General features: G+C 48.0%; 1 protein-coding gene across 9 annotated transcripts in view; it reads right to left on the bottom strand.

Moving 5' to 3' along the window:
• Positions 1-22,221, bottom strand: part of caskin1 (CASK interacting protein 1) — a 733,094-nt gene that overhangs the window by 43,222 nt on the left and 667,651 nt on the right. For 4 of the 9 annotated variants that reach the window (XM_072481603.1, XM_072481602.1, XM_072481608.1 and 1 more), the window contains 3 exons: positions 16,503-16,613; positions 13,543-13,695; positions 12,051-12,152 (listed from right to left, as the gene is read on the bottom strand). The exons of 1 other annotated variant lie outside the window; for it this stretch is intronic. In XM_072481603.1, the coding sequence (XP_072337704.1) occupies positions 12,051-12,152; positions 13,543-13,695; positions 16,503-16,613 (366 nt within the window). The remainder of the gene's footprint in view (positions 1-12,050; positions 12,153-13,542; positions 13,696-16,502; positions 16,614-22,221) is intronic. 4 more of the 9 variants (XM_072481605.1, XM_072481610.1, XM_072481604.1 and 1 more) reach the window with 3 other exon arrangements.

Below are 22,221 nucleotides of genomic sequence, written 5' to 3' on the forward strand. Positions count from 1 at the left end.
ACAGACAGTGACCCAAGCCAGGATTCGAACCTGGGACCCTGGCGCTGTGAAGCAACAGTGCTGACCACTGTGCCGCCCTACATCTGTAACGTCGTACAGCCTTCCAACCCTTCAAGAGTTCTGTGTTCCTCCAATGTTGGTCCCTTGTGCATCCCTGATTTTAATCACTCCACCATCGGCAGCTGCCTGGGCGCTAAGCTTTGGAATTCCTTTCTCAAATCTCTCTTCTTTCTTAAGACACTCCTTAAAACCTACATTTTTGGGAACCCATCCTCATAATCCACCCCCCCTCCCCCACCCCCTGCGGTGTGCTGTCCATCGGCAGGTCCTTCCGATGTCAGCAGCGTTTTGCGTTGTTAGGCGGCCATGCCACTCTATGGGGAGAGTGCTGCGGTGGTGGTGGGGGGAGTCGCCATTGGCGGGACCGGAAGATTCCGTAGGCGGGAAGGGTGGGAAATTTCTGACCCTCGTGTTTGATAATGTTCCTGCGGGACATTGAAGGATGTTCCGCTAAATGTGCAATACAAATGCAAGTTGCTGAATCCTTCGATGGCAAACACACACATCTAGCGTAAAATGGATACATCTCGGGAACGAAAATGACTGTACTTTTGGAACAACGTGAGCACAGTGGCGGAGACATGCAACTTTAAAAGAAAACAATACATTGCCGATAGATTTATTTTGCGCCTGCAAGCCAACGAACCACTGAATTGAGAACAGAAAATATACGCACAGCAAACGGGGCACAGAAACATGCGATGCAAACATTCACACTCCTTTCCACAGGTATGTAATTTATTTATAATATTGGTTAAACATTTCTGCAGATGCTGGGAATTTGGCACTTTAAAGTAACATCTGTGTGAGAATCAAATCTAATACACAACAAACACCATGTAGTCATTTAAACTAAACCCAGCAATAGGGATCAGATGATAAGGCTGGATACACTGTTCCAGTCAACCAAAACGGTGGAAACTACTTCAGGATAAGTGTATAGATTGTAGTTTGCATATTAATAATTAATTAGCAATCATCATATATTATCATTAACAATATACATGGTGTAACAATATAGTTTCTTTCCTCTAATTGTACTGGCAATTGTGCTAAGAACGTGTTGATCATCAAACTTTAAAATTAAACATCCAGGTTTGGCGATTAATGCAAAATACTGTACTGCAAGTTGCACAAAAGTATTTATACATTTTTATTTCCTTGAGATGATTATATTATTGCTTTTCATGCTGAGCAAAAGAAACATGATTTACAATCTTCACAAATACAAGAAAGCACATTAAACACAGGCCACAATATGCAGAAATCTCTCAAGTCACACATGCAGGAACAATTCAGTAACTTCAATTATCATTTTCAGATGGCATTCCAATCTTTAGCTCTTTTATTCTGGGAAGTTGGGAATAATTGAAGTTCCCCACCCCTTACTTAAACTGTGATTGCCTAAACTTCAATCGATTGTATTTATTATTCCCATATAGTGCACCGTATGACCACTCACGGAGGGATTAATGAATGGAACTTGTTTAAAATCTCCCCAAGCAAAAATACACGGCAGCCTTAACCTCTAGGTACTAATGCCCTGAAGTAGCTTTGGACATTAAACCATTTTGGGAATGAATAAACTGACTTTTGGTTTGGTCGTAACTTACAAAGCAAACAGTCCGAGTTCATTAAACTGCACCCATGACACAAATGACAAAATAATGCTGACCCATAAGAACAGCCCATTGGAGCTAATGATCTTTTATCCACCTCCTTGGGGTTTATGTCCTCACTTTCTGCTCAGTAAGGTACTCCACCAGGAAAACAATGGAATTCCACCCAATGCTCACATGCCTTTTGACCTCCTTACTTCATCATCAGCTCCATCCAGCTTGTGTGTGGACAAACGATGATTGGTTATTCATCTACACAGCCAATGAGCAACACAAAATGTAGTCACAGTATGTGAGATCATGACCACTTTCTGCGCATAATTGAGAGTTTTGGTCATTCAGATAATCAATTTTTATTTCTGGATGGTTGATTCATCCAAATTGAAAGAAAAATAACAATGGCAGCTTCTGAATGACCAACACTGAGCAGTGCGGGTCCCTAAACCTCCAGAGAACAAAAGCTGGAAGAGAGGTAGAACAGAGTTGGACAGCATTAGCCCAAATATCAAAACACAGGGCAATCTTTATTCCGTTAAAGTGCTTTACTTTTCACAGATTTATAAGTATGTCATGCTTCCTCCGTTATGTCACCTTCGGAGCCATACAAAAGAAAAATTTACAGTGTGTTATAAATAGATACATCTTAGATGCATTTACTATTAGCAAAGGGTTGATAACATAGCAGTTTTTTTATATCAGAAGTCATGCTGTCTTAGAGACTGTTACTGTTTGATACTACCATCCTTTGAATGATCCAAAGTAAAAAGTTGAATGTGCACATTTAGATACAGCTAATTAATCAGTCACTTGGAACCCTGGCGTGTCTCTAACTGGGTAATCCTGGCAGCAATAGAGTGACTTAGAAGAAAATTTGGCCATAGACGTGAAGGGGTGTTGGAAGATCAGTGGTGTTGTCCTCTGTCCTCTCCTCCATAGGTGTGCCACTTGGGCTAGAAGAGGATGAGAAAGAGGAGATAGAGTGAAACTGGGCTAAAAAATGGGGAGATTATTGTACCACTAGGAAACTAACTAGCAATCGCAAAATTGGGGATTGAGTGATGGTTTCAACCATTAATTCCGAATGCTAAAATGCGTTACTCACATGGAGTTAGGTGGAATTCAAGCTGACACTGGAATGCAGGTTGAGAGTCAGTGGGCAATCACGTTCGGGTGGTGAAGTGATGTTCCGGCAGCAAGTGTACGTTCTACCATTTAACCCTAAAGCCTGACTGAGAAATCTTCAGTTTTGCTTCCTTCATTTCCAATACCAATCTGGCACGGCAGCGTCCGTAACAGGTCTATTTTCAATTAATCTAGTAGCATCTTGTTGTATACCGCATAGGGTCTATGTCTGACCTACTTGCACAAAGCATCAGCCCCAGAAGTGGCTGAATGATAATAGCAAGTGCGTGACACAGGCCGATATTAATGTACAAATAGTTCAGCAAGAGAGAGGAAGAGAACTCTGAATTGCAAATTGTCACAAGCTACTGGACGATATGCACCCACAGTGCTGCTGGATTCACCAAAGCAGCATCTTTTCCATAATCTCATCAATTTCTGCATTTTCACATTAATTATCCATAAAACTGACCACAGAAAGTTCAATCTAGTAATCAATAGCATAAGAACTACTTCAACAATGTGATAATTGTTAATGATTGTCATTCAACCTTTGTGACGCAGATAGTGAACAATTAAAAGTGTGCCGTCTCAATCCTTCAGGTAGAGAATTGTTTTTGGAGATGTAAAAGATTACAATTTAACCTTCCTCCCTTTTCCTTTCCGTCTTTTTTATCCCCTCAGTACAATTTTCCTTTCCCTATTGTTATTTCTTCCTGCACCTGATTTGACATTGATGTCACCCCTTCAATTAAGCCTCCTTCTCAGTTTGTTATTTAATCTTTAAAGTTTCAATCGGTCAAGGAGATAGATCATCACTCAATATCCCACATTCCTCATTATCCTTACGACACCGTTATCAGCTCTCACTTTCAGGAACTTGGTGGGGAAAGCTTTTGAACTGAAGGCTGCAGGAACATATCAAATGAATGGGGCTTACTATGAAATGCCCCTCATCAGCACATTCTGGGTCATATGTCTGCATCTGATCTAACTGCACTGCAGAAGTGTCCAAATTTGATCCAATTCTACAATTTGCAATGTCTGAGACTGCCCCATTTGTATTTTCTGTAGAACTTGATCTTTAACTTGTTAAATTTCAATGGCACATTTCCGATATACAAATATGACTAAAATATTTTTAAATGCAAAAGAACGAAATCCGAGTTAATAAGTGTTATTTTACAACTCTTCAAATAGATTTAATGATATGAGGACTGCTGTGAATAGTTCTTAGCAAGTCTATCTTTAATTCTTAACCTCAGGAACTTTTTTAATTGCCAGGGAAGGTAAGTGTGATGCGGGGTGCAAGGATGACATAGGTATTCTGCTTCTGCCTTGATTTACAATCCATTTTCTGTGGGTGATTTAATGCTTGGGTGGGGGGGGGGGGAAGAGTTCATGAGAGAGCAGATTGTGCATGGTCTGTGGAAATGGAGACTCGATGGATGAATGACCTTGGTTTAATCCAATGCCGTTTCTTATGTATATAGATTTATCCACTTGTTCAGATGAAGAACAATCAAAACCAAACAAAGGCTGCCAAGACCATTAATATGGACTATAGTAATGGCCATAGGTTTTTAAAAAGCAATGGGCTGGAGTATGGCCTCTTGTAGAAAGAGTATCTATTGCCATGAAAATTGAGGAGTCTCCTTGCATAAATTACGTATCTAAATCCATCCCCTGGCTCAGCTTACCTTTATGGACAATGTACTCTAAATGTTAACTTTCAACTCCAAAAGTTTAATGAGTCGCTCTTTGTAAAAGTTTCATTGTGTTTGTGAAGGTGAAAAACAAGTCTCAGACTGGCCAACCTCACGGAGGAACAGAATTCACAGCGACCTGTGCAGCCTGGGGATTTGTTTGCTGCAGATCGTGCTTTTCCATCCCACCAGGTAAATGGATGGATATCAAGTTCATGTGAAGCCCCAGTGCCTCCTGAAATTAGGAGTTGTCAACTCTGGTCCTCTGCATTCCTGGAGGTTTCATCACGTGACCTCAAACCACTCCTGCCCCCCATCCCAACATTCACACCATTGGTTCCTCATCCAGGCGCAATGTTCTTCCTGCAGTCAATGAGAAAGCGAATGGACCCTTTGGTACCTGATTTGATTGCCCTTGGTTGTGAGTGAAACAGGAACCCTTACCCCAATATCTTTTCATAATCAACAATCAAAAGCATTCATAGAAAATGAGAATAGAAAATCCCTTGCTGGGTTTACTCGATTGGGAAATCACGCCTGAATAACCCTGTCTCACTACACTAACTCATTATGGGCCTTGAATTGCAGTTTTCTTTCACATTTATGCTCAACAGGCGGATCTGATATTCAAATCAGTTTTTCTTCTGAAGACTCTCTGGCCCAGATTTCATCCCAGGATCGGGTGCACAGAGCCGGGAGGTTTCCCAGCCCGGCGAACCCCACCTTCAAAAATGTCAGCCCACAGCTAAGGGGGGAGGGGCGCAGGCTGAAATGGGAGTCGGGACTGGCGACCCCCCCCCCAATGAATGTAGAGGCTGCTGGGTGGGGAGGCGGGCTGGGCGCAAGATCTGCCTCTGTGCATCAGCACTGTGTTTAAATTTTAAAAATGTCCCCTCCAGCCCTTACCTTCCCCTCCCCCAACACAGACTTCCTATTCACCATCCATGCCAACGTACGACAATCGATGCCCTGCTACTGACTCCCCAGGGCCCCTCATACTGCCATGCGCAACCCTGCCCCTCTACTCACCCTTGTGGCCCCCTGTGCTACTTAGTTTTTTTTCCCCAAAAATATACTTTATTCATAAAATCTATCATAAACATTACAGAACATTTCGAATTGTCTTGACTGTACATTTCCATCAGAGTTACACATTCCCTTGACTTTCTTCCATTCAATTTTGATAACCGTACACACATATTATTCTTTACGTTACAATTCCTTCTTAAACATTTACATTATCATGTTTCTTTTATACATTGGAGTGTTAATGACCCAGACCGAGGGGGGTTTCCATTGTTACCCGCCCCTCGGTGTTCATTTGCTGGTAAGACCTTACACAGTGGTCTTTCCCCATTGCGCCTTGGCGGCAGCTGCCCCAACCCCTGTGCCTACTTAGTGCCAGCTCATTCCCACCACCCCCATACCACCCTTTGCCCTTATCCCCTCCATGTCAGGTCACCTAGTATCCTTGGACACTTCCTGGACAATGTGTTTGTGTAAAGTGTGCATAACCTTGTTTAATTCTAACAATCATAAACCTCTCTCAAAGTGTGCGCCTAACCTCTCCCAATGGTGTCCAGGGACCTTATTTAAAGAGGGTACCTTGGCTATGTAAACAAATCCACCAAGTTCAGGCTGCTCTGTGCAACTAGGGTTCAAATGTCAGTGGAGGCAACTGGTTGATTTACCTGGACGGCTGTCTCTGCAATTCGCACAAGCCTGAACTCCGGCCCAACTCTAGTCTCACCCCTGCAAAGCTGGGAAATGCTGGGTTCGGGAGCGGGACATTCGGAATTTTGGCTATTTCCAGGATTTCCGGCACGATGCTGAGGTTCTGCCTCCTGGTGAAAATCTGGGCCGTGTGTGGGATTTTCAACGTTGCTGGTTGGGCTGTAAATTGATTGAGCACATCACCTGCTTATTGCACAATCATTTTGATTATTGTTCCATCACAGTTAGTCTTCTCACACCGTGGGGCTCTAAACTCTTGGGGCGAGGTTTAACCAAATGGAAACAAAGTCCCATAGCAAGCGCATTTAGCCACGTGTTTCCTGGCACTCGCCCGCCGAGAAACACAAGACTATAAAACGCGAGACTCGCGTTTGATAAGGGGCCTTAACTGGGAATGTGCAGCCATGGCTGCACATAGCCCTGTTTTGTACACTGAGTACCTGCGTTCGCCGGAACTCTTCAGTGTGGCGAGAGACTGGGACGCCATTTCTAAATACCGTACGATCTCCGAGACCCCGAAGTGTTCCCCGACCCCCTCCAAGCCCCAACACACTATGGGAGATTCCCCTGTCCCCCCTCCGCATCTCTCCAACATCCATGCAGGGCATCCATGGCCTGATTGCACCCACATAAACATTGCCAGCTTGGCACCACCAACCTGGTACCATGGCAGTGCCCCTGCCAGCTGGTGGTGCCACCTGGGCACTGCCAGACTGTCACCCAGGCAGCACTGCCAAGGTGCCAGGCTGGCAGTGCCAGCATGCCTGGGTGGCACTGGCAGTGCCAGGGTACCACTATGCCCAAACCACATGCACCTGGGGGCTTCTGTTCCCCTTTGAGACCCTTATGAGCGCCATTCCATCTGGTCATCATTTATGTAGACCAGTGCTGATTGCCGCTCACCCGATGTCTCCACGGTAAGGGAGATTGACCCCACACCTCAGGTACCTCGGGAATCTGCACATTAAAGTGAGACAAGGGGCGAAATTCTCCCCCACCGGCGCGATGTCCGCCGACTGGCGCCAATCAGACGGGCATCGCGCCGGCCCAAAGGTGCGGAATGCTCCGCATCTTTGGGGGCCGAGCCCCAACATTGAGGGGCTAGGCCGACGCCGGAGGGATTTCCGCCCCGCCAGCTGGCGGAAATGGCGTTTGTTGCCACGCCAGCTGGCGGAAATGGCACTTGTTGCCCCGCCAGCTGGCGCGGAAATGCGGCGCATGCGCGGGAGCGTCAGCGGCCGCCGACAGTTTCCCGCGCATGCGCAGTGGGGAGAGTCTCTTCCGCCTCCGCCATGGTGGAGGCCGTGGCGGAGGCGGAAGGGAAAGAGTGCGCCCACGGCACAGGCCCGCCCGCGGATCGGTGGGCCCCGATTGCGGGCCAGGCCACCGTGGGGGCACCCCCCGGGGTCAGATCGCCCCGTGCCCCCCCCCCCAGGACCCCGGAGCCCGCCCACGCCGCCTGGTCCCGCCGGTAAATACCAACTTTGATTTACGCTGGCGGGACAGGCAATTTCTGGGCGGGACTTCGGCCCACACGGGCCGGAGAATTGAGCGGGGGGGTCACGCCAACCGGCGCGGCCCGATTCCCGCCCCCGCCCAATCTCTGGTACCGGAGACTTCGGCGGGGGCGGGATTCACGGCGGCCAACGGCCATTCTCCGACCCGGCGCGGGGTCGGAGAATGACACCCCAGGTGTCTCGCTTTAAATACAGATTTGCTAAAGAGTTATCCCGTCCACAATGGAATCTAATGCAATCTCGCGAGGCATTGCTAGCCAGGTAGGTCCTGGGAGCAGGGTCTCCCTCCTCTTATCGACCACGGTAGCACTGCAGCAAACTGCTTTTCGGGCGTTCGATTGCGCCCTTGAATTCGCACCAGGGTGGAACTGGACCAAAAGATTCCTAAGGGCGCGATTCTCCCAATAGGCAACAAAGTCCCCGAGCGAGCGCGTTTAGCCGCTTGTTTCCCGACGCTCACAACGCGGAGAAACACATGACTGCTCATTGCAAACGTGTACGGGCCTGAACGGGGAACGCGTTGCCGAGGCCGCACATACCCTGTTTGGTACACTGGGGAGCTCCGCTCGCCGGAACTCCCCAGTGTAGTGAGAGATTGAGACGTCATTTTTAAATGGTGTACCAATCTCCGAGGCCCCCGAAATAATCCCTAACCTCCCCACAGCCTGAACGCCGGAGGGATTTCCGCCCCGCCAGCTGGCGGAAACGGCCTTTGTTGCCTCTCGTGACAGACTTAGCAACCTGTTCCAGAACATAGCTATGGGAATGGATGGAAGTCTGCCTTGTGCATCACTAGGTGTGGGAATAGAATCAACAACAACAACTGGGTATCATTTTATCACGCTGACCTTTCACCTGCGTAATCCGCTGGCACCCAAGTGAAGTAGATTGAGAGACTGACAACAACTACCCACAGTTAGGCCACAACGTGGGAATGACCCACATGATCCAAAACCGAGAAGCCTCTCCGCAGTTCAGAGGGAGATTTCTTCTGTATGTACTTCACTGCTTCAACTCTGAGTCTCTCACTTCAGGTCCCTTTCCCCTGATACCCTTGACCTTGATGCAAAGCAAAATTCAAGCTGGCAAAGTTTGTTTGCTTATGCAGAATTTCATGTGAAAATAAATGGAAATGGATAAAGCCGCTTTGGTGCCGTCTTATTCCAACAGAAGGCTCGATGCAGTTAGTCCTTGAAAGTTTATTACAATATATATTTCAGCTCAACCTTTCCTAGTTATACAAACCCCCTCTCATCAGGGGCAGGTTGGTAGGTGAGGGTGGAATGAAATGGACGCCGTTCCCGGGCGCCTCCCCACGCAACCCGGTCGCAATCTTACACATGGTAGGGAATGTGCCGAACAACACACTTACCCATGGGCAGTTGAGGCCCCAGGTCACCCATTCATTGCTACCTAATTGCACCCATTCCGCCACAGATTACCACACTATCCTTGTACCTCAAGTGTGAAGCCTGAGAGCATTCACTGCTCAGTCTAGTTACAATTAAGGGAGGGGGTACCTCAACTGCGGGTTCGGTGGGACTGTTGTGTGTGTCTCCCCCTCCCATCCCAGGTTTCCCCTTCCACTCTAGCCTGTGCACCCTGGCATCCCACTCCCACCGCCCACACCTGTCAGTCTGACCCTGCACTTGTCTTTGCGTCTGGCTCCAGCAACAATCAGCATTGGGGACTGGATGCAGACGCAAACATGGCCATCGCTCCCTGTTGGCGCAGCTGGCCCAAGAGAGCTGTCAGCCATTTGCTTAGCCAGCAGCTCACAGAGGCAGGTCTAACTCCCCAGATGGGGCCAGAAGATTGGTCTCAAACCACTTTACCAGCCTGACGACCAGCGGGATGGGGGCCCATGCACAGAATGGGCGGGCCTCTGGGGGTCCATTGCCAGAGCTCCGCTGAGCGATACTCCGCTCCCGACCGGCCGAGTTCCCGACGGTGTGGAAATAATATGGTCTGGCCGGTCGGGGCTCTCGCGCAGCGGCTGCGGACTCAGTCCGCGGCTGCCCTGGTGGCGGCGGGGGGATCGAGCACTGGGTGGGGGGGGGAGGGGGGGGGGAAGGAGCACTGGGGCACTTCGCCTTACGGGTGGATGGGGGTGCGATTGGGCCAGTTCGATGCAGGGGTGCAAGGCCGATCGGGGGGGCCTACACTGTTTGTGTTGGTCCGCGGTCCAAGTCCACCTTGTCGTTCGGCGCGGCCGCTGGAGGCCGCCGCCGTACACATGCGTGGACTCGGATCCAGAAGTGCGGGGGGCCCTAATCCGCAGCCAAAGCTACGTGAAGCTTCCCGGGTCCCTGCCAGCCCCCTGCAGGTAAGTGAATCGGATTGTTTTTTTTCCAAGAAACTCGGGAGTGCAACGCCAGCGTTTTTACGCCGATGTGGGGACATAGTCCCATTTTGGGCGATTCCAACCCAATGGGCGGGATTTTCCGACCCCCCCCCCCCCCCGCCCCCCCGCCGAGTTGCAGAATCGCGGGGGGGCGGCGTGAATCCTGCTCCTGCCGAATTCTCCGGCGGCCGGTCCCACTGGCGTAAATTACAACAGGCACTTACCGGCGGGACCTGGCTGGGCGGGCGGCCTCCGGGGTCCTTGGGGGGGGGATCTGGCCCTGGGAGAGGCCGCCACTGTGGCCTGGCCCGCGATCGGGGCCCACCGATCCGCGGGCGGGCCTGTGCCGTGGGGGCACTCTATTCCTCCACGTCGGCTGCTGTGGACCTCCGCCATGGCCGAAGCGGAGATGAACTCCCCCTGTGCATGCGCTGGGATGACGTCAGCACACGCTGGCACTCCCGCGCATGCGCCAACTCGCGCCGGCCGGCGGAGGTCCTTCGGCGCTTATTGGTGTGACTCCAAGCCCCTTCTGCGCCGGCCGGTGTGGCGCAAACCACTCCGCCGCTGGCCTAGCCCCTGAAGGTGCAGAGGATTCCCGAGGGCGGCCCGACGCCGCAGTGGTTCACGCCACTCCTTCCCGCCGGAATTGTCCTCCCCCGCCGATTCCTGCAGAATCCCGCCCAATAACTTTCAAAGTGTTTTTGCCCCCAAACAAATAAAATCAGGAAGTTTTTCAGTTTCCTCTAATTCCACTTCATAAAATTCTTTCATAAGGATGTTATATTTGTCAACACTGTATGAAATAAAAAATGCAATAATTTGAGGTTGAAAAAGAAATGACCTTCCTCAAATTGTGCTGTGCAATACTCATAAGAAATGCATTATAGATTTCAGATGGAATCACTCTCCCTGCCATGTAAACTAAATGGATTAGCCTGCTGATAAACCAATACGACAGGGGATATTACCTTTGTTACTCACATCAAACAACGAGGGGAACTTTCCCTGGATTTCAGGGAGTAGGTTGGACATTCTCTGCAACAGGCTCCCCAGGGAGACAATGGGAGAAGACAGTAATAAATTCACCCAAATGCAAACCAAATAGATTTCTTTCAGAAAATAACATTTTGGGATACACTTAATGAGTAATTCGTGACGTGACATGTAGCGAGTGCAGCAGGCTCTGGCGGAATAGCTGACTTTCGATCTATTTATCCCCAAAGGCCGCCACCACCGGGAGTATTCCTCACCTCGTGCCTGGATCTGGTGTAGACAAATTGATGGGGATTGATTGTTGTGATTAGTCGATTAGACAACAACTCCGATATCGTTGTAACATGCGATTACCAGGAAGGTAGACCTTGGTCTATTTCACCTAGCAATTTCTCATTGATAGTGCTAAATAGATCATAACAGTTCAGGCACCTGCTATATATATCTCTCTTGATCTCCTTCTCCTTGAAGTCAATGAAAAATGTTTCTTCATTTCTTATTTCCCTCCATTTGAGTGTTCTGCTCATATACAACTTTTAGGATCTTTGTTATCTGTCACAGGGTTACCAACTGTTGTGTGAATGGTTATAGACACTTCTAGAGTAATTCCTCTGATGAATCACTATCCTGCCGTCCTCTTTCATATCCTGACTTATCTCCACATTTCCTTTTTTTTTAACCGTACATTTTACCTTTGTTTATTATCTACCGCACACTCAAGTCTGGGAATCAATCTGGATTGACAGTGCAAATTAGACTCAAGCATTTTGGAATGGATGAGATGGCGGCTGAGATGTGAAAAATGATTTTACTTTGGGTGAGGGTTGGGATATTCAGGGTAACAAGACGTTATGGATGCGTGTTGGAGCGGTGGGAGGAAGGCTCAAGGACATACAGTCCACTGATTGTCAATGAATAGCGTTTTGGTTCTGAAGCATGTGATAAGACTTACTGGTTGGTAGTTGGGCAACCACTCAGAGAGATTCAGCCGATTTATTTCAATGGCAATCTTTTTCCTATGTCCAGGTTTTGTTACTCCAATTGCTGTTAGGTCCTAGAACACAGAGTTTGTTACAATTGAAGATGCCATTGGTGAACCTGAAATTCACAGTGGAAGCAGTGGCCGCCCATAGCTTACAATAACTACGTTCACTTCAGCAGGTCTTCAAAGGTTGGCCTAAAATGACACCCTTCCAGTGCCGACAGTGACTTGCTAAATAGTTAGTTTGCACATGTTTTAACACAACAATGCGACAATGGCACGGTCCTGTCAAAGAAAGTTCAGATAGTTAACGTGTCTTTAACCCTAACCCTACCACCTCAGGATGAGGTTGCCAATGAATTTCAGGAGAACATGTCTGCAGCTGGAAAATGTCATTTCCTCACAGTGCCCTGTAGAAGGTCAGGTGCGTTCTACTCAACAACAGTGCACAACCTTAACCTAATTCACCATGTGGGAATTCCACAGAACCGGAAAGCATGCCAGCTTTCCACCTGGCACATTGTTACTCTCCATTGCCTTCACTGTCCTGATTGAGTGGGTTTCAGCTATAATGGCCCTCATAGGTTCCTGGAGTGCTTCAGTGGATGAACATCCCGCCATAGGTGTCAGGATCTCAGGTTTAGCCTCTGTATTGCGTTTGCTAATCAATAGGATCGATACCGCTGCCCACGGCATCCCAGGGTGAGGAAGGGGTCGAGACATCACTTCAAATTCCAAACTTCTGATTGCTATCCCATAATCTCTCTGAAACGTGTGTGTGGGAGAACTGCAAGGTGTCAGCACCAGAGTGAAGCTGTGCTGGATCTTTACTCTGCGTGGTCCTGTTGACATTCTCCGTCTGACCCATATCTAAAGACCACGAAACAACACTGGAGTCAGCAGTTCATGCCTGGATTCATTCTAAGCTGAGCCTGAAGGCGTCACTGAGTCTCTTTGAACCTGCTGCTGGATTGTAGTGATTAAGATGACCACTGCAAGGTCACTGGTGTCATGGTGGGCAGGGTGGGGTTGGAGGGGCGGGGGGAGGGTTTTGGGTGGTCATTGTTCAGGGCAGTTGGGTGAGCGGGCACATATGGGTTCAGGGGGAATTCCAGTTTTACACCCCACCCAACATTGCTCTCCTCTGACTGTAGAACCATATTGCACCCGATCTCAATTCCCGATGGGTGGGTTACAATGAAAGATCTCCCATAATCTCAATTCAGTAGATTGGGAGTTTCATGCTTTGTCTAGTACTTGAATCGCTGTCCTCGGGGCTGTATATGACTCAAATTTGTAATTTGGGGCTTGGGTGGGTTTTAGTTTTGCGTGGCATTATAATTCCAGGGCTATCTAACTCTGTGTTCTTTAGACTGGACTCTTAGGGCAGTCTTTGAGTGAGATGTGTTAGTTTGTGGTTAGCTGTTTGAACTGGCTGCCTCACGTTGTTAGAATGTCTCACCTTCAGGGCAGGTAAATCGGGTTTAGACAGTCTCGCCCCTAAGACAGCACGCCTCCTGTTGATTGAGCTGTTGCCAAAGTTGTGGGGACGTCCATCGCTTGCTCGGCACTCACCCTCCCTCTTAGCTGAAGGAGGATGAATGGAGATGGGAGCCTTTGAGAGGGAAAAATGGGGAAAGATCAGGGGTAAAATGTGAAGGAAGGAAGTAAGTAAGAGCAGACAGTTGTATGTAGGGTCATTGTCAAAACAAGGTTAATTGAGAGGACTGAGGGGCGCTACTGTCAGGCTACCGGGCGAAGTTCGGTTTTGTGTGACTGTACATAAAAAGCCCAGTGTCAATCACTCACAGCTTTAATGGCTTTGCAATGTCATGTCCCTGTGTTCAACTTATCTTTAGATGTTTGACTTCTTCACTAAGCAGATATCCTGAGCCTCCCCTGCACGATTATGAAGTTGTTAACATGTCCTTTCATGGAAATTGCAGGCTTCAGACACTTTCCACTCAATATGCAACATCATTCCCAACATTAACTCATTTTAACATTTCATCAGCACAGGAGGCATGAAGGCTTCTCCACAGAGCAGCTACTTTCTGACTGCACGTGGCATTTCTGGGTGATATTATTTGACTACCTGCTTCCTGCCTGGTCATAGAATCATAGAATGCCTGCAATGCAGAAGGAGGCATTCGGCCCGGTTCAAGGCCGCACATATGTTCTGGGGCTGCGTAAAGTTGGAGAAGTTCGGGACGTGAGTGTTTGCGGTGCTAGCAAGGATAGTGGAGGAGGTTCGGCCAGACGCTTCGGTGCTGATATTTGGGATATCGGAGATGTCGGAGATGATGGAGGGGAGGAAGGCCGAAATTGTGGCCTTCGCCTCTCAGATTGCCCGGCAACAAATTTTATTGGAGTGGCAGTCAGCAACGCCACCAGGGGTAGCCACCTGGCTGGGTGACTTATATGATTTTCTACGGTTGGAAAAGGTCAAATACGAGTTAAGGGTTCAGCGGAGGGTTTAGAGGCGAGGCGGGGGATGTTTGTGACCGTGTTTGAGGAGTTGTTCGTTGAGGGGGGGGGGGGGGGGGGGGGGGGGGTGAAAAGGGGGAAAAATTTGTACAAACCGTATAGTTGTTTGTTGGGAAGTTTGTTTCCCGAACTGTTTATGTGTTGTAACAGTTCATACACGTTGGTAATAAAGTATATTCAACAAATCTCAGCCAACATAACAATCCAGGCAGCACAATGAATCATGACACCTGCATCCTAAGAAAGGATAGCATCTGGGGTACCTGCTGCACATTGGGTAGACCCTGCATGTGGGCACAAGGCCAGTTTCGGGCCAGGCTCAGTTACGTTGCTCCTCAGTCAGACATCTAAAAACCCATTTTGTGGAGCTCTACGTAACGCTTTACTCTTCCAATGCATCTAACAATACTACTGTAAGCAAGCCTTTGATACGAAAGGTGCACTTTTCCAGAAATCTGCCCCCGCAGCGATTGCCTGACCATGCTTCTAGTGACTTCTTTACAATATCTGATTCCACAACACAATCATTGGATATGGAGAAATAGTTTGGGCTGGTGGGAGAATCAAGAATGAGGGGGTGTAATCTTAAAACCAAAGCCAAGGCTTTCGGAATGGTCAAATACCGAGATCCATTTTTCTTCCGACACAAAGGGTGGCAGGAATCTGCAACTCTCCCCCCCTGAAAGATTGCGGATGCTGGAGCTTTCAAGATTGAGAAAGATGGAATTTTTGTCAGGTCAGGTGAACAAAGAAAATAGAGAAAGAATGTTTAAGTGGAGCTGATGCAGATATAGGTTTAGATCTACTTCAGTAACGCTGGGGTCCTGAAAAAGGCACTACAACAGCAGTCCTCTCAATCTCTCCTCACACTGTCCATCAAGAGACCCTCTTCTGCTGAACCACCACTGCTTTCAAAAGCTCAAGAACTCTTTCAGTGTTCTGCTTTTCCCTTTCAAGTTTTATTTCTGTCTTTGCTTAAATATATAAATATCCAGAACTGCATCATTGCTATCCGTGATGAGAGATTTTAAAATGGTGAAAAAGCTTTTTCTCACTTTAATTGCCTAGCCTCTGTACTTATTTTGGATTTGAGGACCAGTGGACATTGGGCAGGATTCTCCAGTCCTGTCCACGGCGGATCCCGTAGGGAGCAAACACGGAGAATTTGGCATTCCAGTCAAAATTCCATTCACTCTCAGCGGCCCCGGAATATCCCAGCTACGAACAAGGGTGGACGATGTCGGCCATTGGATTTGTTTCTCTGATTGAAAAAAAGGAACTGGTAGAATTCAACAGTCAACATGCAGAGAGTCGCTACTTTGAGGAGTGGTGGAGGGCAACAGATGGCTGCCTATCGGCATGAGTTACGGAGTCAGGAAAGTTGGCTAAAAGCGAGAGAAGTGGGGTAAAACTGGAGGATTGTATAGCAGTGTTGCCTGAATCACACTTCATGATGAAAACCCACTAACAATCTTTGTAACAGCCAATGCCAGTCCTCAATAAGAGGAAGCCTGTAAATGAAATTAGCTAAATTAATTAATGCTAGGAGTCAGGTCTTGTTTTCAGCAAATTAAGTAGGCACTGGAAGGAGCCTGTGGTTTCCCTTAAAACTGTTCTGAGTGAATCATCCAGAACAATTTTCAACTCGTGCAGTTTCGAATGATGTGCATCGGAATATGAAAGCAAAACCTAGTTCTTCTATTCCATCAGGGTCTAATGCACAAATGTTGGCGTGCGGTATTAGCATACGAACAGTTATTGAGTTTGCATGAAATTGTTTTGCCTGTCGATTTAATCAATTTGTCACTGCTAAGGTAGCAGGCAAAGCAATTTCGCTCAAACGCATGACGCATTCAGAGGCCAATAGCGTAGAGAGAGACTTTTCTCACCAGCACCTCTTTTACTGCTATCTCCTCCTGTCGTTTGTCGACTTACCTCAGGGGTCATGCGGCTGATGGTTGGAATGTCATAGCCAGCATTGATAAAGTTAGCAGCATACTGCTGGAGTTGGAATTCACTGAGCCAGTTAAAAACTGTCTCTGGGCTCTGGATAAAGGATGACAAAAAAAAAATGGAACGTGAAAAGCAGGTTAGAATCCAGTGGTAAAAATCTAACCGTAAGACATTGCTTCCTCCAGAAATCTGTTTACACTGGAGATAGTCACGCCCGTAACCATAATGCTATGTTAGAGGGACCATGATGTGTTGCAGAAAGAAAGTGTTAGGCACAAAGCTCTCGAGCCAACTGAATGAAGGAATGGATTGACGTGATGGCAGCCACACTTTACACTCATGAGCATCCATTCCATCTTTGAAACTGCTCAGGACATCATTCTAACAATTGGCAAGGATTCCATTCTCTCCTGGAAGTCCCTGATCTCTAAACCTGTGGGGTTTCTGTCGAGGAAGAGTTCATTTTCTGCAAAGGTGACTAACTTCTGTTGCCACGATAGTGCAAAGCCACAATCAGTACAATAGGTCAAGGGACTGCGACTGAAGATGCCCCGGGTCCAAAAGTAAGCAGGTTCTCATGGCAGCCAAACAAAGCTGGCATTATTGTATGGATTTAGAGTCCTTAACTATCTCTGATCAGCAAACCAGAGTAATTGGAAAATCAGTGGACAGGCTAATTGTTTCCTATCCTTCACCCCCACCCACACCCCACCAAACAAAATTAACTGTGTTCTCAGATCATAGAATCATAGAATTTGCAGTGCAGGAGGAGGCCATTCGGCCCATCGTGTCTGCACCGCCCCTTGGAAAGAGCACCCTACTTAAGCCCATGCCTCCACCCTATCCCTGTAACCCCACCTAACCTTTGGACCATTTCCGTAGGCGACGAACCTTCTATCTATATTGCGTCATCCAAAGTGAAAATAAAGCATGAAAATAATGAAGCCATTCAGATATTTGTTGAAACCACAGTGGTCACACAGGAAGGAGATTAGTGAAAACAGAGTTGAGGGATCAAGACATTGATGAGAGGAACTTGATGAGAATAAAACTAGGAGATAGGAAGAAAATGAGGGAGATCCTCATGTTGAGGGCGATTGTGGAACGGGGATTGATGGGTAGATTTGGCTTAGAAGGCAATGGAAGAGAAGCAACAGAGGCAGGTGATGAATAGAACATAGAACATAGAACGATACAGCGCAGTACAGGCCCTTCGGCCCACGATGTTGCACCGAAACAAAAGCCATCTAACCTACACTATGCCATTATCATCCATATGCTTATCCAATAAACTTTTAAATGCCCTCAATGTTGGCGAGTTCACTACTGTTGCAGGTAGGGCATTCCACGGCCTCACCACTCTTTGCATAAAGAACCTACCTCTGACCTCTGTCCTATATCTATTACCCCTCAGTTTAAAGCTATGTCCCCTCGTGCCAGCCATTTCCATCCGCGGGAGAAGGCTCTCTCTGTCCACCCTATCTAACCCCCTGATCATTTTGTATGCCTCTATTAAGTCTCCTCTTAACCTTCTTCTCTCTAACGAAAACAACCTCAAGTCCATCAGCCTTTCCTCATAAGATTTTCCCTCCATACCAGGCAACATCCTGGTAAATCTCCTCTGCACCCGCTCCAAAGCTTCCACGTCGGGCATGAATGGATCCTTACCTTGAATTTGGAGAACATCGCTGAGCACCTCCCACTTGTTGTTGAAGGTGAGAATGACACGCAGGGGAGAGCAGTTTACGAGCTGGTGGTATAATTTCTAAGTGTATTTTTTTCATAGTTTAGATTCGTACCCATCGCCATTCAGTGGTTTGAAATAAGGACCTCACTTAGTAAAGGTACTACCAACGTGGAATCAAGGCGCAAAGCACAGGAAAATCCCATGTTCAACCCCTGGTCTCATCTGATTGTAGCTGGGATGTTGGTGAGGATGCTAAGAAAGATATCAATGTCCTGAGGCTGGGGAGAGGAAGACCAATGAGGAAGGACTCTGGTTGTGATGCAATGCATATATGTAGACTTTGAGTAGCCATAGCAATACTTTCAACATTGCAAGCTGCCCCGAGGCTCAGTAAGCAAAACCTCTGGCAATTGGAACTGAGGCACACAGACCAGGAAGGCTCCTTGCTTTGTTGAATTAGTCAAGCTTAGCTATAACAGCACTAAGTTCTTGTGACCACATTCATAAAGGAAAGTACCTATTAAATGTCATTCCTGAATTACAAGCTGCAATGTCCCCAATGGCAGGAGGCTGTAATTACAGTATGCCAGAAGGCAGTTTTCATTCCAAACACGCACAGCGGAATTTTCAACAGCAAGATTAAAATTTGAACAGAAGAGATGATCCTCAATTTAGGACTGCACAACAGATCAATTATCCTCCGACTCTCAAACTTCACTCCTCCTTAAGAATATACTTGGTCATGACCTGAGCCAATGCAAGGAAGGAGATCCGATTACCACTTAATAAAACAACAAGGGTAGGATTGTGTAATACACATCTATTACCAGCATACAGCAAAACCCATTGCAAAAAAACAAACTTCACTCATGGCAAATAAACATGACAACTGGATGATATGTATAATTGCCTGTACAAAAAATATCAGCGTGGTTAAAAAATAATATTTCTGCAGCAATTCAAGAAAATGTGTAGTATGGACCTGACAATCTGATTGTTCAGTCGAATATCAGGAGCCAATAAGAGTCGGCAGATGTATACCATCTTATTTTAGCACTGCTGTCATTTATTGAGTGAGATGGACTGTATGCTGCAAGAGAATATTATCTTACAATACACAGGTTCGCTGCTACAGGTAAGGCTATTAAAGCGAATGCTAAATGTTAGGGCAGCACGGTGGCGCAGTGGTTAGCATTGCTGCCTACGGCACTGAGGACCCGGGTTCGAATCCTGGCCCTGGATCACTGTCCGTGTGGAGTTTGCACATTCTCCCCATGTCTGCGTGGGTTTCACCCCCACAACCCAAAGATGTCCAGGTTAGGTGGATTGGCCACGCTAAATTGCCCCTTAATTAGAAAAAATTATTGGGTACTCTAACTTTATTTAAAAAAAAACATTTTTTAAATATTAAATTCAGGTGCTAGTTATTTTTTTAAAATACAGATTCAATTAAAATGCTAGTTTTTAAATCATTGACCTTAAGACACTTTTTTGCTTCAGTGACGCCCAGGGGTTTGGGACCCCACACTGGGGGTTTCACCACCCAATCCAGGCTGGCACTCGTGCGGAACTGGAAGAGTGCTGCCTTGTCTTTCAACCCAGATGTTAACCCAATGCCCCATCTGCCCTCTCAGTTGGACGCAAATCATCTCATGACACCATTTTGACAAACAGGGCGGGATTATCTGACTCCCTGCCGGGTCGGAGAATCGCCGGGGGCTGGCGTGAATCCCGCCCACGCCAGTTGCCAAATTCTCCGGCACCGGATATTCGGCGGGGGCGGGAATCGCGCCGCGCCGGTCGGCGGGACCCCCCCGGCGATTCTCCGGCCCCCGATGGGCCGAAGTCCCGCTGCTGGAATGGCTGTCCCGCCGGCGTGGATTAAACCACCTCTCTTACCGGCGGGAAAAGGCAGCGGGAACGGGCTCCGGGGTCCTGGGGGAGGCGCGGGGCGATCTGGCCCCGGGGAGTGCCCCCACGATGGCCTGGTCTGCGATCGGAGCCCGCCGATCGGCAGGCGGGCCTGTGCCGTGGGGGCACTCTTTTCCCTCCGCCTCGGCCACAATTTTCACCATGGCCGATGCGGAAGGGACCCCTTGCGCATGCGCGGGGATAATGTCAGCAGCCGCTGAAGCTCCCGCGCATGTGCGGACTTCCGCCGGCCGGCGAAGACCTTTCGGCCCCGGCTGGCGTGGCGCCAAAGGCCTTTACCGCCGGCCGGTGGAGCGCCAACCACTCCGGCGCAGGCCCCGCCCCTCAAGGTGAGGGCTTGGTCCCTAAAGGTGTGGAGAAATCCACACCTTTGGGGCGCCCCAACGCCAGAGTGGATCCCGTCACTCCATCCCGCCGGGACCCCCCGCACCGCCGGGTAGGGAGGAATCCCGCCCACAGTTCTCATGGTGTTCCGACTCTGACCAACTTTTACAGATGCACCAAAGAAAGCATCCTATCTGACTGCTTCACAGCCTGGTACGGCAACTGCTCAGCTACGAAAATACATAGTTGTGAAGACAGCCCAGTCTATCACGCGAACCAGCCTCCCATCCATTGACTCTGTCTACACCTCCCGCTGCCTTGGGAAAGCGGGCAGCATAATCAAAGACGCCTCCCACCCGGGTTATTCTCTTTTCCAACCTCTTCCATCGGGCAGAAGATACAAAAGTCTGAGAACACTCACTAACAGGTTCAAAAACAGCTTCTTCCCCACTGTTACCAGACTCCTGAAAAGGCCTTGAATGGGCTGAACTGATCTCTCTGCTCGTCTTCTCTACTGAGTAGTACTACACTCCATGTGTTTCACCCGATGCCTATGTCTGTGTATTTATCATATGTCCTATGTTTTTCATGTATGGAACAATTTGCATGGACTGTATGCAGGACAACATTTTTCATTGTACCTCAGCACACGTGACAATAATTCTAAATGTAAATTTCACAACTTCACTACGAACAGATTGCTTTTGTGGAATCTTGCTGTGTGCAGGTTGGCTGCCACATTCTCCACATTTCAACAGTGACTATGCCATGACCTCTACCATCTTGAACGACAAGGGCAGCAGACGCATGGGAACACCACCACTTGCAAGTTCCTCTCCAAGCCACACACCTTCCTGATTGCAACTGCATCGCCTTTCCTTCAGTGTCGCTGGGTCAAAATCCTCAAACTCTCTTCCTGACAGCACTGTGGACGTACCTACACTGCATGTTCTGCGGGGGTTCAATAAGGCAGCTTGCACCACCTTTTCAAGGGTAATTAGGGATGGGCAATGAATGATGGCTTAGCCAGTGGTGTCCACGCCCTGCAAAAGAACAAAAAATACTTAGTTGGCTATAAAGGGCTATGGGACATCCTGAGGTTGTGGAAGGTGCTATATAAATGCAAGTCTCCTTACTGTTTATGAGGCCTGGAATTCCAACAGGGATAATAATCAATATTCACAGGTCACGATCTCCCAGATCCTATCTAAAATTATGGGGACACTTGGTGTGGAAGAACTCAACCTGCAGGGTCCATTAGCGGACATCATTCTGTGAAAATGAACGTGGTAGGATGGGACCAAGGAATCCGGGTAACCTACCAAAGAGCTTGTTGGTTTTACTTATCAGGATTGCTCAAGATAATCCATTCACTCAGGGATCGATTATTTTGCCTGTGTCCTTAGGTGGTTTTACTCTGAGTCGCACATGTTCGTAGTTGGAGAAGGTTTCTCCGAGATCTTTAAAGGGTTTGGGTGGGGAGGGGGGGGGGGGGTGGTGGTAGAATTACTGGGGCAGCCCAGGAACTCTTCTAAATATATCCTGTTTGAGGGTAGGAACAAGTGGAGATTTTCCCTCTCTACCCCTCTCTCACCCCACCAGTAAATACTATTGCCCATGACCTTCCAGTCCACAATGACCCTTGGGGGATACTGCTATCCGTGTCCTTTCAGTGAAAAAAAGTATCTTTGGGAAGTGCTGTGGAGGTTTGGGTTCGGGGAGGGATTGGGTCAGGCTGCTATATAGAGCTCCAGTGGC

The sequence above is a fragment of the Scyliorhinus torazame genome, chromosome 17, assembly GCF_047496885.1.
Source record: "Scyliorhinus torazame isolate Kashiwa2021f chromosome 17, sScyTor2.1, whole genome shotgun sequence".
Taxonomy (NCBI): domain Eukaryota; kingdom Metazoa; phylum Chordata; class Chondrichthyes; order Carcharhiniformes; family Scyliorhinidae; genus Scyliorhinus; species Scyliorhinus torazame.